The sequence below is a fragment of the Paramisgurnus dabryanus genome, chromosome 19 (genome assembly GCF_030506205.2).
Source record: "Paramisgurnus dabryanus chromosome 19, PD_genome_1.1, whole genome shotgun sequence".
NCBI lineage: Eukaryota > Metazoa > Chordata > Actinopteri > Cypriniformes > Cobitidae > Paramisgurnus > Paramisgurnus dabryanus.
In genome coordinates this window covers 2,612,701-2,630,336 of record NC_133355.1, presented here as the reverse complement: position 1 = coordinate 2,630,336, position 17,636 = coordinate 2,612,701, and the positions used below count along the sequence as shown (strand labels likewise).

At 35.0% G+C, this 17,636-nt stretch overlaps 1 protein-coding gene across 1 annotated transcript; it reads left to right on the top strand.

Moving 5' to 3' along the window:
* The first annotated feature begins 767 nt into the window (after window positions 1-767).
* slc39a4 (solute carrier family 39 member 4) lies at window positions 768-14,254 on the top strand. Its single transcript, XM_065281562.2, has 12 exons — window positions 768-1,077; window positions 3,075-3,386; window positions 3,508-3,706; window positions 3,867-4,009; window positions 5,066-5,237; window positions 7,193-7,365; window positions 8,308-8,475; window positions 8,684-8,779; window positions 8,884-8,938; window positions 9,021-9,173; window positions 10,978-11,165; window positions 13,453-14,254. The coding sequence occupies exons 1-12, from the start codon at window positions 877-879 to the stop codon at window positions 13,579-13,581; spliced, it is 1,989 nt and encodes a 662-aa protein (XP_065137634.1). The 5' UTR covers window positions 768-876; the 3' UTR covers window positions 13,582-14,254.
* Window positions 14,255-17,636: the final 3,382 nt, after the last annotated feature.

Genomic DNA, 17,636 nt, shown 5'->3' with positions numbered 1-17,636 from the left:
TTCTACTGAAAACAAGACAAAAATACTAAGTAAGAAAGTCATTTTTTTGCAGTGTGGGAATCAAAGCTTTGGACTTTTTGGTCTTTAGTCCTTTAGTTCAATGGTCTCATTGTATTCAGCAGTATATCCGGTTTCACAGAGCTGTTTGATGGACCGTAGATTCGTCACACACTGTTGAAAATTTTGCCCAACTCAGATCTTCAAACAACTCCATGTTTACTATCAGATGAGATAACATCCTCAGCACAATACTTTAACTATACATTTGCTTGTGAGACTTATCATCTCCTTGAGTTCATTGTGAATTGTGTGAAAGGTTGATGTCAGGACGTACCCTAGACATAAGAGAGGTCACATGAATCACAACAGGACAAACATCTCATTATACTCAGCTAAAGAAAGAAACATCACTAAAATCTCCAAATGTCATATTGCAACCAATACTGTAGTAAAATGGCTTTCTTCTTCCAGCAGACAGACAGGTAATATAGGCCCATTCTGAGAGCAGCAGCTACTCTATATTACTGCAATAAATCTTTAATATTCTATATTCCCTATACATTCTTTATTAAACATCACAGATGTGGCATTACAGTATTTCAGCAGTGCAGGTGTTAAATATGAAGTGAATGTGATCTCCAGGTATGGCAGCCCCCATCCGAAACTCTGAGAGCAGGTGAATGGAAGAGCTTTATGAGACGTGTATGAGTGCAGGTGGAGAAATGACCAATCAGAGGGCAAGAAGAGCTTCTACCTGAGCAGGTATCATAGGTGAGGAGCTCATGTGTGCGCGCAGTCTCTCGAGCCCACCTCACCACAAACATCTCGTCCGTACCAAAAAAAAGAAAAAATAAAGCAGGAGAAAACGCATCGATTATGGAGAACAGGGTTGTTTTAATGCTCAGTTTCACCTGTCTCGGTCTGTGCTGCGGGGCGCATGGAGATAAGGAGGACATTTACAGGAGGGTTGTGGATCTGGTGGCTCCTGGTGAGAAGATCCTCACAGATGATGCGGTTCGCTTGGTTTTTGAGCAGTTGGAGAAACGTGTGCAGTGCTCCGGTGTGTCGTGTGAAAAGGTAAGATATGTCTGACAGTTTGGGAGAGGGCGAGGTCCAGCGCGCGCCTGCCCTTGTAGTCTCGTGCGCAAAACTTGTGGCTGAAGAATACGCGTTTAAAATATACTGCATCACAAGAAAACGACAAAGTTAAACTATAACTTTAAAGAAAGAGTATAAAATAAATAATTCGTTATGTTTATCACTATTCATTATAATACTATTAAATTATTTTTACACCGCAGCGAAATGGTAAAATACATTTTTATATTTCCCTGTAATATTCTGTATTTAGTGTAAGGCTTAAGAAATACATTTGAAATCGCTTACCAGCTTCTTATATACTCTTCATGATCGACTTGTTTTATTGTTATTATTTGTGAAATCTTTAAAAAATATATATTAAACAAATAAATGTGTCACTACATTTCCTTATTAAGAACGGGGCTACTTGTCACACTTCAATAAATAAAAATGTAAAAACAATACACTATAAAATTACAATATATTAAACAGATTTGACACAGCTGTTTTGATCTGATTTTATGAAACAGTTGTACTTAACTCTTAACAGTTTTAACCATGTAAGAGCTGTATTATAAGGTTCATCCTCGTCAGCAGTTAAATGTGTAGCCTGGTGTGGTTTTACTGCCCTCACATATCAGCTATTACATAACATGTACACTGTACGTATAGATAACAATATCTATCCAGTGTGACAAATTCGGGGCTCTCCCTCAAATGTTTTTGTAAAAGTGAAATACATAACATAATTATACAAACATCACATGCAAATATAATATAAAACGTGAGTGTTTATTAAAATCTATTGATAATTTAATCAATAAAAGTAATAAATAATTACAAAAATAAAAGTAATTTAATTACTTTTGCCTTCAAAAAGTAAAGTAAATTCCACTTATTTTTCCAGTAATTTAATGACAGTAACTTCTGATGAAATTCAACTAAATATTGTGTATGAACTGTCGATCAATAATATATAATGTACATCTAAAGTCTAAGGATAAAATGCATGTTTTATATGTATCCTTCTCATTTTAAATACTTTGGTGAGTTAATAAGAATAATGGTAACACTCTAGTGTAATTTCGCTATTAACTAGTTGGTTATTAGCATTAATATTTCTGAGATTTGTCTGTTTATTAATACTTATAAAGCACATATTAATGCTTGATACTGCAAAACCTTATTCTACATCCTTAATCCTACACAATTCCTAGAAATACTTAAACTTAAACTAATTTACTAAGTATTAAAAAGCAGTCAATGGTAGTGTATTGATGCAAAAGTAGTCTCAATTTAAAAAGTAGTGAGACTTGCCTCTTAACAAGTGTGACCAGAACAATATATTTACTTTTATAAGATTTATTCGAGCTGTTTTAAGCCTCATTTACTAAATAGGGCTTAGAAAGTAATTAGTAATAAGTAATAAATACATTTTGGAGATAGTAATTTTCACAGTAATCTAATTACATGATTAAAGATGTCATTAGTAACTAGTAACCAATTACTATTTGAGTAACTTATCCAACACTGGCAATCAGTTACTTACTGTAAGTTATTTTTACTACTGTAATTTTTTTATAAATGAATATGGCCCTTTTTTTAATGTAAGATACTTGAATTTATGAATGAAGCATTTATTTTTTTTACATATTGAAGATTTATGTTAGTTAGACATTTGTTTTTAAATATTAACATTACATTATAAATGTATAGATAACACTTTAATGTTTTTACGTAACATTTGTCTCTTGTGGCAATTGTAAATAGCTTTAGGTGAAACCAATTAGGCTAAAAAAATTTTCACACAACAAGACTTTCATTTATGTCTCCTGATTTTCAGATGTCTGCTCTGAGATGCTACAAACACTGCATGTGTTCAGATTTATTGATGTACTATTAAAAAAGTTGAACGTTTTCCTCTGAGATGCAGTTTAATAAAAATTAATAAAAAGTTTTTTCTCTCTCTGTCTCTCTCTCTTATGTGTATGTAGTGTCTTTCTGTATCTGGTCTGTCTCAGGTCTTGAGTAACTCCAGTAGTTCAGATGGTCTACAGATGGAGGAGTTCTTCATGACCTCTGCTGGTCTCTGTTTGTATCTGAGCTCTCCAGCGGAGACCTGCAGGGCCGTACGTGAGGGCCGATGGGGTGCGGAGACCGAACACTTCATCCAAACAACTTTAGGCCACGACAACGACAACATCAGCAGCCATCATCCCCATGCTGATGTCAGCATCACAGAATATGAGGGTTTGGAGAGATTGTTTCTCGATATAGAGAAAAACTATCAGCCCGACAAACATGAGGTCAGTAGCTAACTGAACCTTTCTCAGTTTTGTAATGTCTATGTATAGATAAAACAATTGTTTGCTATTATCGTTCATATAGGGCTAGTGATTTGAAAAAAATATATATTTATGTTTTTAGCCCTGTTTCTCTCTGAATGACATCTTGGAGGAGAGCAGCGATCATCATGGAGATCACACACATGTACATCTGGATGTCGTGTTGGGAAACATCATTTATCACGTCCTGCGTGGAGACTGCATGAGAGCGAACGTCCTGCCAGAGCAACAATACTTTCTGGATTACATCTTCAACAACACAGATCATCTCAGTCTGCATGGTATATTTTTTAAAGCGTCACCTTTTTCTTCAAATTTCGCTACACTGTGAATATTGAATAATGAAGAGTTAATTATTTCAAAGATTTCAATCTATTGATTAACCTTTTTCTGCTCTTCCACAAGTGGTTCTCATGCATTTTTAATGTCATTCTTCCTCAGACTTTGAAGGGATTCTGAGATCTCTTAACTTGGGAAAAGTTGAACACATTGACAAGCACGACCACACTGATGCTAAGGCCCACAGACAGAGTCATCCAGATCCACATCCCGAGGGTCACCATAGCAACAGCAACTGGAATGAGGTAATCATTCTTTGGCCCTCACTTCAACAAATAAACTTTGACTGTTTTGTACCACACAAATGATCCCTGAGATCATGCTGAGGAGTCAGATGCGCTGTTACTTTTCTCAGAAATGAAACTTAATTATTTTTGTCGTTCAAACCCCTTAGCAAGCACCCACGGCACCTGAGCTTCACGGAGCCGATCTGTTCAAGCAAACCGTGATCACATTTTCAGCAGAAAATCCTCAAATCTATTTTTTTGTGATTTTGTTTGGGGCAGAAGTGACACACCACCGTAAATCTCTACAATATCAGCCGTCATGATTACAAGCTAAACCTCACAACAGGTCTCAGATCAGTGTTAAAGTCAGTTTTTCCAGTACATCCAGAACTTGTTTGGTGCATCATGGGAAATCTTTGCATCCTGCAGAAATCGAATCATTTATCTGTGACGCTTGATAAAGAGAGAGATGATTTGAGAGCTGTACATGATGTGTAAGACGTGTCTGTTAATGTTTATATGTCTTGATGGATGTGTTGAAGTACACTGATCTGGAATCTGCTGTTATCTGTCTGTAATGGTAATCTGTACACATGCTGCCTTTTATCCAGCTCAAATATTTTCAATTTCTGTAAACCCATATGGTGTTTAAAGTAAGGTCTTCATTTCACACCTGTGAAATGAAACTTTTAGAGAAGAGTAAACCCTAAACCGAGTGTTTCATGCAGGATTATCAAAGCAGGAGCGCCTCTGTCGGGTGAAATTAATTGAGAAGCTCAGATGCAAAAGCCACTAAACACCACCTCTGCCAAAAATGAGATCATGATATTGAATGCTTTTGGCGCTTATTACACATTCATCAAATATTTTTCCTTCAAATACGCTTAATCCCAGCATTATGTCATTCAGAAATACTGTTTGTTGGCAGAATCCATTAAGAGTCTGATTAAAAAAAGCTTATTTACAAGAAAACATGTCAGACACACTTAGAGGGTTTTGCATCTGAGCTCTTCATGTATGAATGTCAAATGCCATTTTTTTCACATGCATAAACAGATTATGTTTCATATACAGACTTGTTTTAGCACTGAAGACCTGCTGAGAATTTACCATCTGAACTCTTCAATACTGACCAGAGATCAGTTCACCCAGCTCAGCCCTGCGCTGATTCAGCAGATCCTCAGTGGTGTCTGTTCTGAGATCAGTCCGAGTCCTGAGAGACCCGACTCTATGAGCACTGCTGAAAGTGAGTGAGCAACAATGACAGCTGCATGATCACAATGTTTTAGTCATTAGATACAGATATCATGATGAGCAGTGTCACAGTATAGAGGTATTGACAATAACTGTTTAAATATATATATATATGAATCAATCATGTAAAAAATAATACAAAAGATTAAATTGACAGATATTATAAATAATATTTATTTATAAAATTAAAAAGCACAAGTTAGTGCAATAATAGCATCATTGTGATTCCATGTGGGCACAATAACTTTGTAGAGAAAGTTCACAATATCATCGTGCCCTAATCCTGATGTTTTTTTTTTCACTTATTTAATGCTTATTTTTGGATCTATTTGTTACCCTGGACCACAAAACCAGTCATAAGTGGCATGAGAATATTTGTAGAAATTGCAAATAATGCGTCAAAATTATTATTTTTGCCAAAAATTTAGAATATTAAAGATTATGTTCCATGAAGATATTTTGTAAATTTCCTACCACAAATATATCAAAAATGTATTTAATTATTTATTAAAAATGCATTGGTAATATGTGTTGCTAAGGACTTCATTTGCTGATTTTTTAAGTATTTTTTTGTACCCTTAGTCTTAGAGGCCAAATATTGTTCTATCCTAACAAATTATACATCAATGGAAAGCTTTTTTATCTGGCTTTCAAATTATTTATAAATCTTAATTTAAAAAAAATTGACCCTTATGACTGGATTTGAGTCCAGGGTGACATTTATGAAATTAAAGGAACAGTATGTAGGATTGTGGCCAAAACTGGTATTGCAATAACAAAACTTGTGGCTAAAACTGGTACTGCAATCACACAACTGGTGTCCAATACACAACATGACAACATAAACATCAGTTGAGGGCTGCAACTCCACTTTTTAAATGACAATATCCTGGCCGGACCACTGTTGTCAGTGATATAAGTATTTGAAATGAAAATGATTTCTTAATGTCTAGTGACATATCAGGGCCATTTTATGATTAATTGATATACATTTCTTACATACTGTTCCTTTAAAGATGGATAAATACAGTGCCAAAAATAAACCTAAAAATAAACATGGCTATTTAAATACTATAGAACTCATATCTCAATTTGCTTTACATTAAATATGATTAATATAAATTATTTAAAGCTCATATGCTGTCTTAAAAATGTTAGCTGTATTTTTTTGGTTTATTTTTAGATTAATAAAATTTATACTCTATACAGTACGTTTAATAGTTCCTTATCATATGAATCATATTGCTGTATTGAAATATTTTGGGTATTTTTTCTGTTGGCATCTGCCAGTCGGTGCTGACCTGTGAGAAATTAGTAAACCAATAAAAACTATACAGAAAAACTTGCTGTTTTGTACTAATAACAATAATAAATGTGTTTGAATGACCTGTATAGTCTAGTATAGCAGTGGTGGCCAGTGACTTCTTTTTTCGAGGGCACTCGATGAGAAGTTCATCACAACATGTATGTAACCCGTCATGTGTGTGGGTCGTCATTTCAAAATATGTGTTCTGTGCTTCGAGTGATCCTATGTGCATCACGTGTCCTGCCAAAATAAGTGCCTGCTGCAGATGCATCTAAAGGGTTTATGATAAAAGAGATGCTCATGTTTGCCAGATACTCTCTTAATCTCATGCATAATCAGAGTTTAATGTTAAAGGAGTGTCTTGTGTGTATTTGTGAACATGAGCGTCTCTTTTATCATAAACGGTTTTGACGCGTGTGCAGCAGGCACTTATTTTGACAAAACAGGTGATGCACATGATTTACATGATGCAACAAACACATATTTTGAAAACACAAGCAACACACATGACACTCCGAACACATATTTAGATTTTTTGCCACTCGGATGAGCAGTCACGAACCGCCACTGTAGTATAGTGAATAACCCAATGTGCTCCAGTATTCAGCCCTATCTCACAGTTACTGGATGTTTGTGTTTAGGATATGGATACGCCACCCTGGCCAACCTCATCATCTGTCTGATGGCCATGTTTGGTATCGCGGTGTTGTTGTTTTCCTCCTGTACTCAAGTGTTTGAGCTCTGTATTCAGTTCTGTGTCAGTCTGGCTGTGGGCTCGCTGACGGGTGATGCCATTCTCCATCTTCTGCCCACGGTGAGCAAACCTTTCTCAAATCTGTCTCAAAAGTGGAAATGCCGATGCCATGTCCCTCAAACATTATAGTTTTTAACTTTAATCATACATTAAGTGTGTTTTGGTACTCGGCCCAACTCCCTTTTCTAAAATGTTTTTCAAAAATCATGCACCCCGCCTTTAACTTCATTCACTAGCATTCATAAACTTATTTTAACACATGACCTTCACAAAAAACTAAATGATCCTCTGATGGATGTCTTATCACACTTGATCTGGTCAAAAGGTTATGTTTTATGGTTTAACCGGGCAGATTTGGTCACGTTCGGCTCTGTACTGCAGGCCTGGCACACTTTATTTCCCCCGGGTGAGCGATCATCTCCCACATTTCCTCATTCATTTAGATCCACGCTGACATAACTGCAGGCCTGTCAGATCATGTCATCACCCTGAAGAGAAAATAACAGGATTGCTCACACAGACATTATTACAAAGCGCTACAAGAAAGTTTTTCATTTTTGAGTTCATTTCATTGGCAGGGAAGATTTTCATTGCTGTGTAACCCGTGATGTTTGTGTGTCCAGTCTTGTGACCTGTGATATTTGCATGTCTGATCATTTGACCTTTGATGTGACTTGTGATGTTTGTTAGACTTCTCAGTGTGATTTTTTGAATCGCTCTTGTGGTACCTTGACGTCACTGCATGAAGTTGAACAAGCCTTTAGTGTGTCCGTTCATGTGACCCGCATGTGTCCAGTTTGTTCGACTTCATGCGACGCCGCTAGAACTGATAGGCGGATGACATGAAAGTACAGCGAGATCGATTCGAAATTAGACTTGTCCGTATGATTTCTTTAAGCGCTTGCGTGGTACCTTTACGCCATCCGCCTGTCGGTTCTTCCGGCGCTGCATGAAGTCAAACACAACTACTGTGTCCAATCATGTGTTTGTGTGTTTGTGTAGTTTTTAGGGCTTCACAAGCATGAAGATGGATCTAATAATGACCATTCAGGGGACAACTATGACTTTATCTACAAACTCCTGGTGCTCATTGCTGGCATCTATCTCTTCTACCTGATGGAGAGCATCTTCGCCATCATTACCCGCGGTGAACATCATCATCATGACGGAGTGAGTCCTTAAAGAAATGTTTATAAGACTTTTCACACCAATATACTAAGGCTAAAAATAGAGATGATAAGAGTTTAAAACCTCAGAAGAGACTTGTCGATCTGTGATGGGTTTTATTAGATCGATAGACGAGAGAAGGTGATCAGATCTGAGACTGGATGAACGATGGATGTTGTAAGAAAAGTCTGATGTCTGATTTCTGTTACAGGAGAAGTCTGATCCTCATCACTGTGACCACGGCAAAGTCCTGCAGATGTTCCAGCAAGAGAAACACAACAAAAACTCAAGCTCACAGATGGATCTGGTGAGACATATTTAAGATCACGCAAGATGTTAAGGAGTCAGAAAGAAACAGTGTTGGATGATCTCGTGTTTGTTTGTATTAAGTGACACTTTTGTTGATTGTAGGTTGACACAGAAAAGAATGAGAAATCTTTCCTTGAACCTGTTGAGCTCAGAAGAGGTGAGATACAGCCGAAGAAGACGCTGTCAATCATTACACACATTAAGCGTCTGATTCTCATCATCTTTCTCTTTTTATTCAGAGCAGCGTTTGCTTCCTCTCATGATCACCATCGGCGACAGCATTCATAACTTTGCTGATGGTTTGGCGATAGGTGCAGCGTTCTCTATGTCTTGGCGTTCGGGTTTGGCCACATCTCTGGCTGTGTTGTGTCATGAGCTCCCACATGAGCTGGGTGAGAGATCCACCATCTGTATGACATGATCTCTGTTGAGTGTTTGTTCACAGTTTAACTGAGACAAACAAGCGCTGATTGGCAAATACAGACAAACAAACTTTCTCTAAATTCAGTCTCAGATTTTCCCAGATGCATAAAGAAACTGTTGACACCTGGGTTCTCTACTTTATGATATTTACTTCATGAGCATAGGATTATGAGATTGAAAGTCTACCATGGTGTTACATATCATTGTAAAATATTATAAAAGCTCCTATTTTCAGACTTCCTGCATGCATTTTCAGTTTGTTTCAACTTTGTAAGATATTTCTCTTGGGGGGGCACAGTGGTTCAGTGTGTACAATGCAAAAAATGATTTTCAAGAAAAAAATTCTTAGGATTTACTTAGTAAAACGACCCAAGAAAAAAAGTCTAGTTTTTAGACCAAAAATATCAAATTTAAGTGAATTTGTGCATAAAACAAGCAAAAAAATCTGCCAATGGGGTAAGCTAATTCTTCTTGAATTTTTCTTGAATTTAGTGTTTAAGAAAAATGTTCAAGATCTTTTTACTTACTCCATTGGCAGATTTCTTTTGCTTGTTTTATGCACAAAATCCATTTTTGGTCTAAAAACTAGACTTATTTTCTTGGGTTGTTTTGCTCATCAAGAAAATGCATCTTAATTTAAGAATTTTTAGATTTTTTACTGAAAACTAGACAAACATACTGAGAAAATATTTTGTTGAAAATAATTTTTTGCAGTATAGCACTGCAAAAATACCTTTCTTACTTAGTGTTTTTGTCTTGTTTTCAGTTTAAACATCTAAAAATTCTTAAATCGAGATGCATTTTCCTGATGAGCAAAATGACAGAAGAAAATACGTCTAGCAAAAAATATATAATTTAAGTGAATTTGTGGTTAAAACAAGCAAAAATATCTGCCAATGGGGTGAGAAAATTTTAAGAAAAATGTTTAAGAAAAAAGTTAATTTTTGTCAAAAATTTGTCACCCCATTGGCAGATATTTTTGCTTGTTTTAGTGGCGGTTCACATTTCGTGTCTAAATCCATGCGGAAAACACGACCGTCTGGTGGTTCTTGTCACATGACCTGCCATGCGCTTGCAGCATTTTAGAAAGTTGAAACGTGCCTACATTTGAAATAATGAACTCGAGCGAGCAAAAAGACATAAAATGTGAATCGCTCCTTAGGCGCATATTCACTTAAATTGTATATTTTTTGATAAAAACTAGACTTATTTTCTTAGTTCATTTTGCTCATCACGAAAATGCTTCTTGATTAAAGAATATTTAAATACTAAATACCATGTAAGAAAGTCATTTTTTTGCAGTGGCACCGTTGCCTCAAAGCAAGAAGGTCACCGGTTTGAGCCCCGGCTAGGTCAGGTGGCCCTTCTGTGTGCCAAAAACCTGCAAGTTAGGTGAATTGGAGATACCAAATTGCCCTCTCCAACCTGTGTATGGATTAAACTTGTGTATGGATTAACCAATTCTTGCCAGGCATAGATGCTGGAATGGTGTAAATAAAAAATAAATGAGTCTTGGAAGAAGTTGATGTGAAAAGTTTGAGGTCATCTTGAGATTATTTAACTGCAGACTTTGGTCTCTTTAGTAACCTGAGCAGTGTTTCAGACAGTGATTCTTTTGAGTTTTTACATGAGATCTGAAGCGTGAGGCTCTGAGAAGAAACAAAAGTCTCAGTTTTCTCTTTCATTGATGTTTGAGAGAAACAGTTGAGACAATGAAGAGCTCATATGATCTCCTGTGATTATAATGAGAATATTTCTCTGCTGTGGTTACAGGTGATTTTGCCATCCTGTTGCATTGTGGTGTGTCAATAAGAAAAGCTTTATTGCTGAACATGGGCAGTGCTTTAACCTCTTTCATTGGACTGTACATCGCCCTCTCCGTCTCCACTGAAACCATTGCTAAAGAGTGGATCTCAGCCGTCACCACTGGACTCTTTCTGTATGTTGGTCTTGCAGACATGGTACGTTAATATTCACTTAAACGCGAAAAAATGTTTCTCATGACAAACACATTTTGAACTGAAAAGCAAATAGACACTCTTAAAATTAAAGGTCATGATGCCATGAAGGAGACATTTTTCACATCCTTTAACATCTGAAGAACCTTCCTAGACAGTGGATGACTCCGGGCTGGATTCGCACCAAAGTCTGCAGTTCTGGAGTTATCTGCTGTCTGGATTTCCAATTTACAAAAGGTTCTTTAGCTAATTAATAGGCAGGAAAAAAAAATTCTAAGGCATCACTGTGAAGAACCTTTTAAAGTCGTCATTAAATGTAAGTAGCAATTGTCTTCTTTTCTATATCGTGACGAGGGTTTTACTTGAAGGCTTGTGCATAAGGTCCATCATAATCCTGACATGACACAAGATTTTAAGCACGTTTATGACAATAGTCATTGAGTTCATTTGTTCAATTATGTCATTTTAATGCAAAGATGACATTGTTTCAGATGTCTTTGTTGTGACAACTTGAAATGAACCAATACATCATAACTTGCAATAAATGTGTCATAAACATGACATAGCAGAATAATTATCAAACTTAAGAAACTACTTAGCTTTATGGGTTAACATTAAATTAAACTGTCATTAAGTGTTAATACTATGTCATGTAGTTTTATAACAGCATCATAAATATTTTTCTTGACCTCAACTACAGTGTAACAAATTGAACTTGTCATTTAAATGTCATTATGTGTTAATACTGTGTCAATACTTTTCAAATACCTTAACAAAATGCGACAGGCACGTCAAAAGATTATATTTAACTTTATGTATGTGCACAATACATATAAAAACAACTAACAGGCTTCTAAAAGTATCTGACACATAAGAAAAAACTAACAAAACATTTAATTCATTTAATTAATTAATTCAATTCAATTAACTGTTTTTGCAGCGATATGGACCCAACACTGCATGGCTTAATCCATTACTGTACTGTTTTCATTTAATTTTAGGTGAATCAGTCTTGAAATATAATAAAATATAATTGTATCCGTTTTAATTAGTATTATTATTGGATGATTGATTTTATTTTTTCTAATACCTGGAGGAAACTTAAAAAAAAATAGAAACTGAAGAATATTCATGACACATTCATGTTATAAAAGTGTTTGCCATAGTATTAACACTTCATGACATTTTAATGACAAATAATATATTTGTAGTTGTAACACAGTCTCACCCCATTTCGTCAATATTTGACGACACTTGACCATTCGTCATATGTTGACGTGAAGGGTATACCTTTCGCGTCATTTTTTGACGAACTGGGGACTTCAATACTATTACGTCCGTTGCATTCTCTTTCCTATTTTATTACCATTTGCGCGTCGGTTTAGGGTTAGATTACGCGAAATTAAACAGTGTACGCGAAATTAAACAGTGTACGCGAAAATTAAACAGTTGTCACCTGGCGTTGGGGTTAGAAACAGTTGTCACCTGGCCTTGGGGTTAGAGTTAGGTTTGGGTAGGGATGTCATTATGTAAATCTAACCCTAAACCGACGCGCAAATGGTAATAAAATAGGAAAGAGAATGCAACGGACGTAATAGTATTGAAGTCCCCAGTTCGTCAAAAAATGACGCGAAAGGTATACCCTCCGGGTCAACATATTGACGCATGGTCAAGTGTCGTCAAATATTGAGGTCAAGAAAAATATTCATGATGCTGTTAGAAAACTACTTGACAAAAGTATTAATGATATTTAATGAGAAATTCAATTTGTATCTGATAAAAAGTTGTCAGTTATGTTGTCTTGGTAATGTCAAGCTGTCATGACAAGTTATATTGTATTGGTTAATGTCAAGCTATCATAACAAAGACTATCTCAAACAATGTCATCCTTGCAATAAAATGACATAATTGAACAAATGACACTTAATAACAGTCATAAATGTGCATAAGATCTCCTTCATGTTCATAACACATCATGTCCTGATTGTGAAGGTGTCATGTCAGTCTTATGAACAACCCTTTGAGTAAAGTGTTACCAAGATGGATTTTGATGGAAGTACACAGATAAATTATTTATAAAAACACTACAATATATATATATATTACAATAATTAAAGTTTTTAAATGTTAATTTCATGGTGACTTTAAGTACATTTATTTTTAAGAGTGCAGCAGTGAAGTATTTTACTCTGTTTTCAGTTTTCTCAGAGTTTAAATATTATTTTCTAAAGGTTATTACATATCTTCAGGTAAACATGATGAGTTTTTCTCTCTGTGTTTTGTTATCTAGTTGCCGTCTATGATTCATGTGGACAGTAAGAGACCCTGGCTGATGTTTGTTCTCCAGAATCTGGGGCTTTTGAGCGGCTGGGGGATTCTGTTGCTGTTGTCTTTTTATGAAGATCAGATAGGGGTTTAATATTTTGATATGTGTCAAATTATTTGTGTATTAGTTATTAGAAGATGTACACTATGTGCAATTTAGTTTTTTTGTGTTTTATACTACATATTTTAAGGATGGATCTGTGCAGAAATTATCTTACAGCAAAGAAAACAAACAAGCAGTATTAGCAGATTTTCTTGTAATTTTTACTGTAATGTTTATTCTTTCATGTTGCTTATTTTTATTCTTGTAAAAGTTGTTTTTATAAGTTAATACGTGTGAGGCATTTTCTGTTTTAATTGTAATATTAAGTTAAAGATATAAGCCCAGACCAGTGTATTTGCACATTAGTATAGTTACACTGTGTGATGTGTGATTCGGCAAAGTTTTATTTACTCACCGTTGTTTAAATTCATATGAGCTGCTCAGTGTTTGACCTTAAACACAGAAGAAAGAGATTCATACAAAAGAGAAAAAGAGTGCTTTTTATATTCTCTGTTATGTTGTATAAAAAATAAAACTGTAAAAAAATCCAAATAATTGATATCAAACTGGACTGAGATCTCTTACAGTACAGTAGACATCATGATCTGTCACCATCAGCGTTCATAGTACACAAGCTCATAAACTTCATGTGGAGTCAGTCGGTGAATGTGTATTGTCATGATAAAGGCACTGCTGTTATCCTCAGGTCAAACTCTAAATACTGACTTTATCTCAGATAAATGCATAAGGCCTAAAGATTACATTGAAAAAAAACATTCTGTATACAGGCTATTTATCCTATTCATTTAAAAAAAATGTAAAGCTGCTTTAAAACATTGTAACATTGTAGAAAAGCACTACAGTATATAAATGTAAAACTGAGTTTCATCTGTAAACCTATTATTAATTCATATTGTTACTTCATGCTTATTTTATATACATTGGTGCTGTAGAAACATTTGTTTGGATATAAACGGTAAAAATCTGTAAACTGTAAAAAATTTTTACAGCTGTTTGCCAGTAACTTACTGTAGATTTAAATTGATGTTATTTACTAGCAACAGTTTGTTTAAAGTTAAATAAACATGAAATATTAACAAGTCTTTATCTTTACAGAATAAAACTATAAAATAACAGCTACATGCAAAGTATTCTGGGAACCAGAAATCCTTGTCAACCTTTTTCAGTTTTTTCCTTCAGATTTTGTTTCCTAGAATGTTTTGCATAAGGCTGTAATTGCAGTTTTAATATAAATTGTTCATTTTTAATGTTTATTTAACTTTCAACAAACTGTTGCTAGTAAATAACATCAATTTAAATTTACATTAAGTTACTGGCAAACAGCTCACAGTAATACCGTCATTTCTACAGACATTTTTACAGTGTATATTATTAAGAACATTGACTGGATTCCTTTATTCACAATTTATTAAAGGAGGTGAAGGGAGTTTTCTTCAATTTATTTATATAGCATGTTTAAAAACCACCATGGTTGACCAAAGTGCTTTACGATGTCATACACAAATAAGACAAATACAGTAAAAAATCGTAAAAACATCAAAAATGTCTCTTTTATTTGTAACAGTAGTGAAGGACACTGACTTTCATGTGATTTTGTGTCATGTATGTGAGATACAGTACAGTATGACCTTCTTTATCTAGTTTAACATTAGATTTGGCATGCAGTCTTGGCAGCACAAAGTTCACACGCATCGAGGTCATGTAAATCTAATTACAGCTCATAAAGTTTACATCACAGTGTAAATGTTCAAAGAGACAATGACAACTTCTAGTTTCTTTAATCCTGATGTATGTCGTTTTTTTGTGATTTACTGTTTTCTATATAATATCATCCTATATAATGTAAAGACCATTCTGTGAAAATACCTTCACAGCAAAATCATCAGTGTTAAATCAACACTGCTGGCGTATATATGGGGACCACCAGGTCTGTGTTACTCATATAAACACCAGCAGTGTTGATTTTGCTGTGTTGATAGGTTTAATATCCTGATAGCAATAAACTACGGGCCGGATCCGCAACGGATCTAGACCGGAGCTGCCGACCTTGGAGCGAACCCATTATGGGTCCGCCCCGGTGACCTATTACTATCAAGTTATTGAGCAAGATCATGTCAAAGATTGTATCACAAATTACAAAACATAATTTTCATTTTATTTATACAGTCCCTTGAAACCAGTTTAAACCCCTAATAACAATCAGAGATTTACAAGCGTTTTAGCTCTCTTTACATGCCGTATATATTTGGGGGTGGATGTGGATGATATAGGACATTTTTTCTCCAGAAATGTCTCCTGACCACAAGGCCCTTGAATTATTTTAAACTCTTTCTATTTCTCAACCAGCTCCATTATTTCCCCATAGTTATAAAAATGCTTTAAGCAATACAAATCCATCTGGTAAAATAAAATGATTTGAGAAGAGATTAATGTATTATTTGAGACTTTTATCCTTTTTTTTCAACAATTGAACTCTTACATTCAGAGAAAAAAAATGACAAATCAGTTTCATTTCCACCCACAACTCTTTCTCTTTCAAACATTTTTCTTTTATGAAACTATAACCTGATTATTAATATCAATCAAAGTTAATTTAGACATAAACAGCTGCTTCATGTGATATATATAGTAAATCTGTAGATATACAGATATAGATGCATTTAAAGGTGATCTGTATATTTTTCTTAGTCATTTCTTATTTAAAACTACTGCATCTTTTCTAGTCATCAAAAGCATTTATAATCCTGACTCAGTATCCAGATTCATTTACTGTAAGTTTGTGCTTATAGATGATCATCAGTTTATTGAAGGGTTAGATAATAGAGGTCTGATAGTGAGAAAGTCTGATCAAAGACCGAATTACAGTAACATGAATTATCTAATCATCATAAATAACACTGCCATTTATGTAACGTAAATTTACGTAACCAGTCTGGATTATAAAAGTGAATTCCTCAAAATTGGGTTGATGGTTAATTGTATATTACAGACTAGACAGCATGTGGCTGAAACTGTAAAAGGACAATACTGCCCACTACATGCAAACTGTGGAAGTGCAGGTCAACATCTTAAAAGCACCAGTATAGCACCAGTTGAACCATAACCATAATATTTTACACAACAAAAAGTTGATTCTGATCAAAGCATGTAAAGTCCTCCTGGAGATCAGTTAAACATCTGGACCATGTCTGTGTGTGTGTGTGTATCCATCAAAGTCTTCATAGATCGCCCCAAAATCAAAAAAACTCTTTGCTGCCTTTAATTTTTTTGTTTAATTATCCAGGGTTCCTTGTTCATGTTTTTCTAGTCTACCCTTACAAAACCATGGTTTTATTGTGGTAAAAGTGTAGTAACCATATTGATCAGAAAAATCATGTTTTTTCCTTGTCTTGTTTCCAGACCCCACCCCCTCGTCTCCTGTTATTGTTTCATTAATGTTGCCCTCTTGATTTGCTTCCTTATTTATTGCCCTTGTGTTTGCTGTCTTGTGTAGATTTGTTTTGTTACATGCATGTGTCAAGTCTTGTCCAAAGAATATTTTAAAAGTAAAGTTTTGTCAAGTTCTTTGTTTTGTTAGTGTAGCCAGTTAAAGGGGACATATCATGAAAATCTATCTTTTTCCATGTTTAAGTGCTATAATTGAGCCCCCTGTCCTTCTATTAACCTAGAAAATGTGAAAAAGATCAACCCAGTAACTTAGTTTTGGTAAACCTTTCCTTTGCAAGTATGTGAAAAAATAGCTCATTCAAACTTGTCTCCCCTTGTGATGTCAGAAGGGGATCTTATTTTAATTATACCGCCCCTTAATCTACACTATCCAACCACAGCACTGACATTTAGTTTAAAAAACAGAAGATGAGTTGCTCTGTGTCCTCAAGGGTAGCTACGGCCATGATTGCTACAACTTATAAAATTAAGTTGACATATTTCAATTTTATAAGATATAAGAATTTATTTCTAGTCATGATAAATAATAGTAGGGGAGAACCGGGGTTAAAGTTATGTGGGATGGAAGTAACAAAGCGATTTTCTCAGAGCCTTGATAACATCTGCATTTCAAACTATGACAGCATCTTTACACACAA

Coding starts and splice junctions, on each gene's coding strand:
- slc39a4 (XM_065281562.2), top strand. CDS start 877: ATGGAGAACAGGGTTGTTTTAATGCTCAGTTTCACCTGTCTCGGTCTG. Junction 9,174..10,977: donor TGAGCTCCCACATGAGCTGG/GTGAGAGATCCA, acceptor CTGTGGTTACAG/GTGATTTTGCCATCCTGTTG. Junction 11,166..13,452: donor ATGTTGGTCTTGCAGACATG/GTACGTTAATAT, acceptor TTTGTTATCTAG/TTGCCGTCTATGATTCATGT.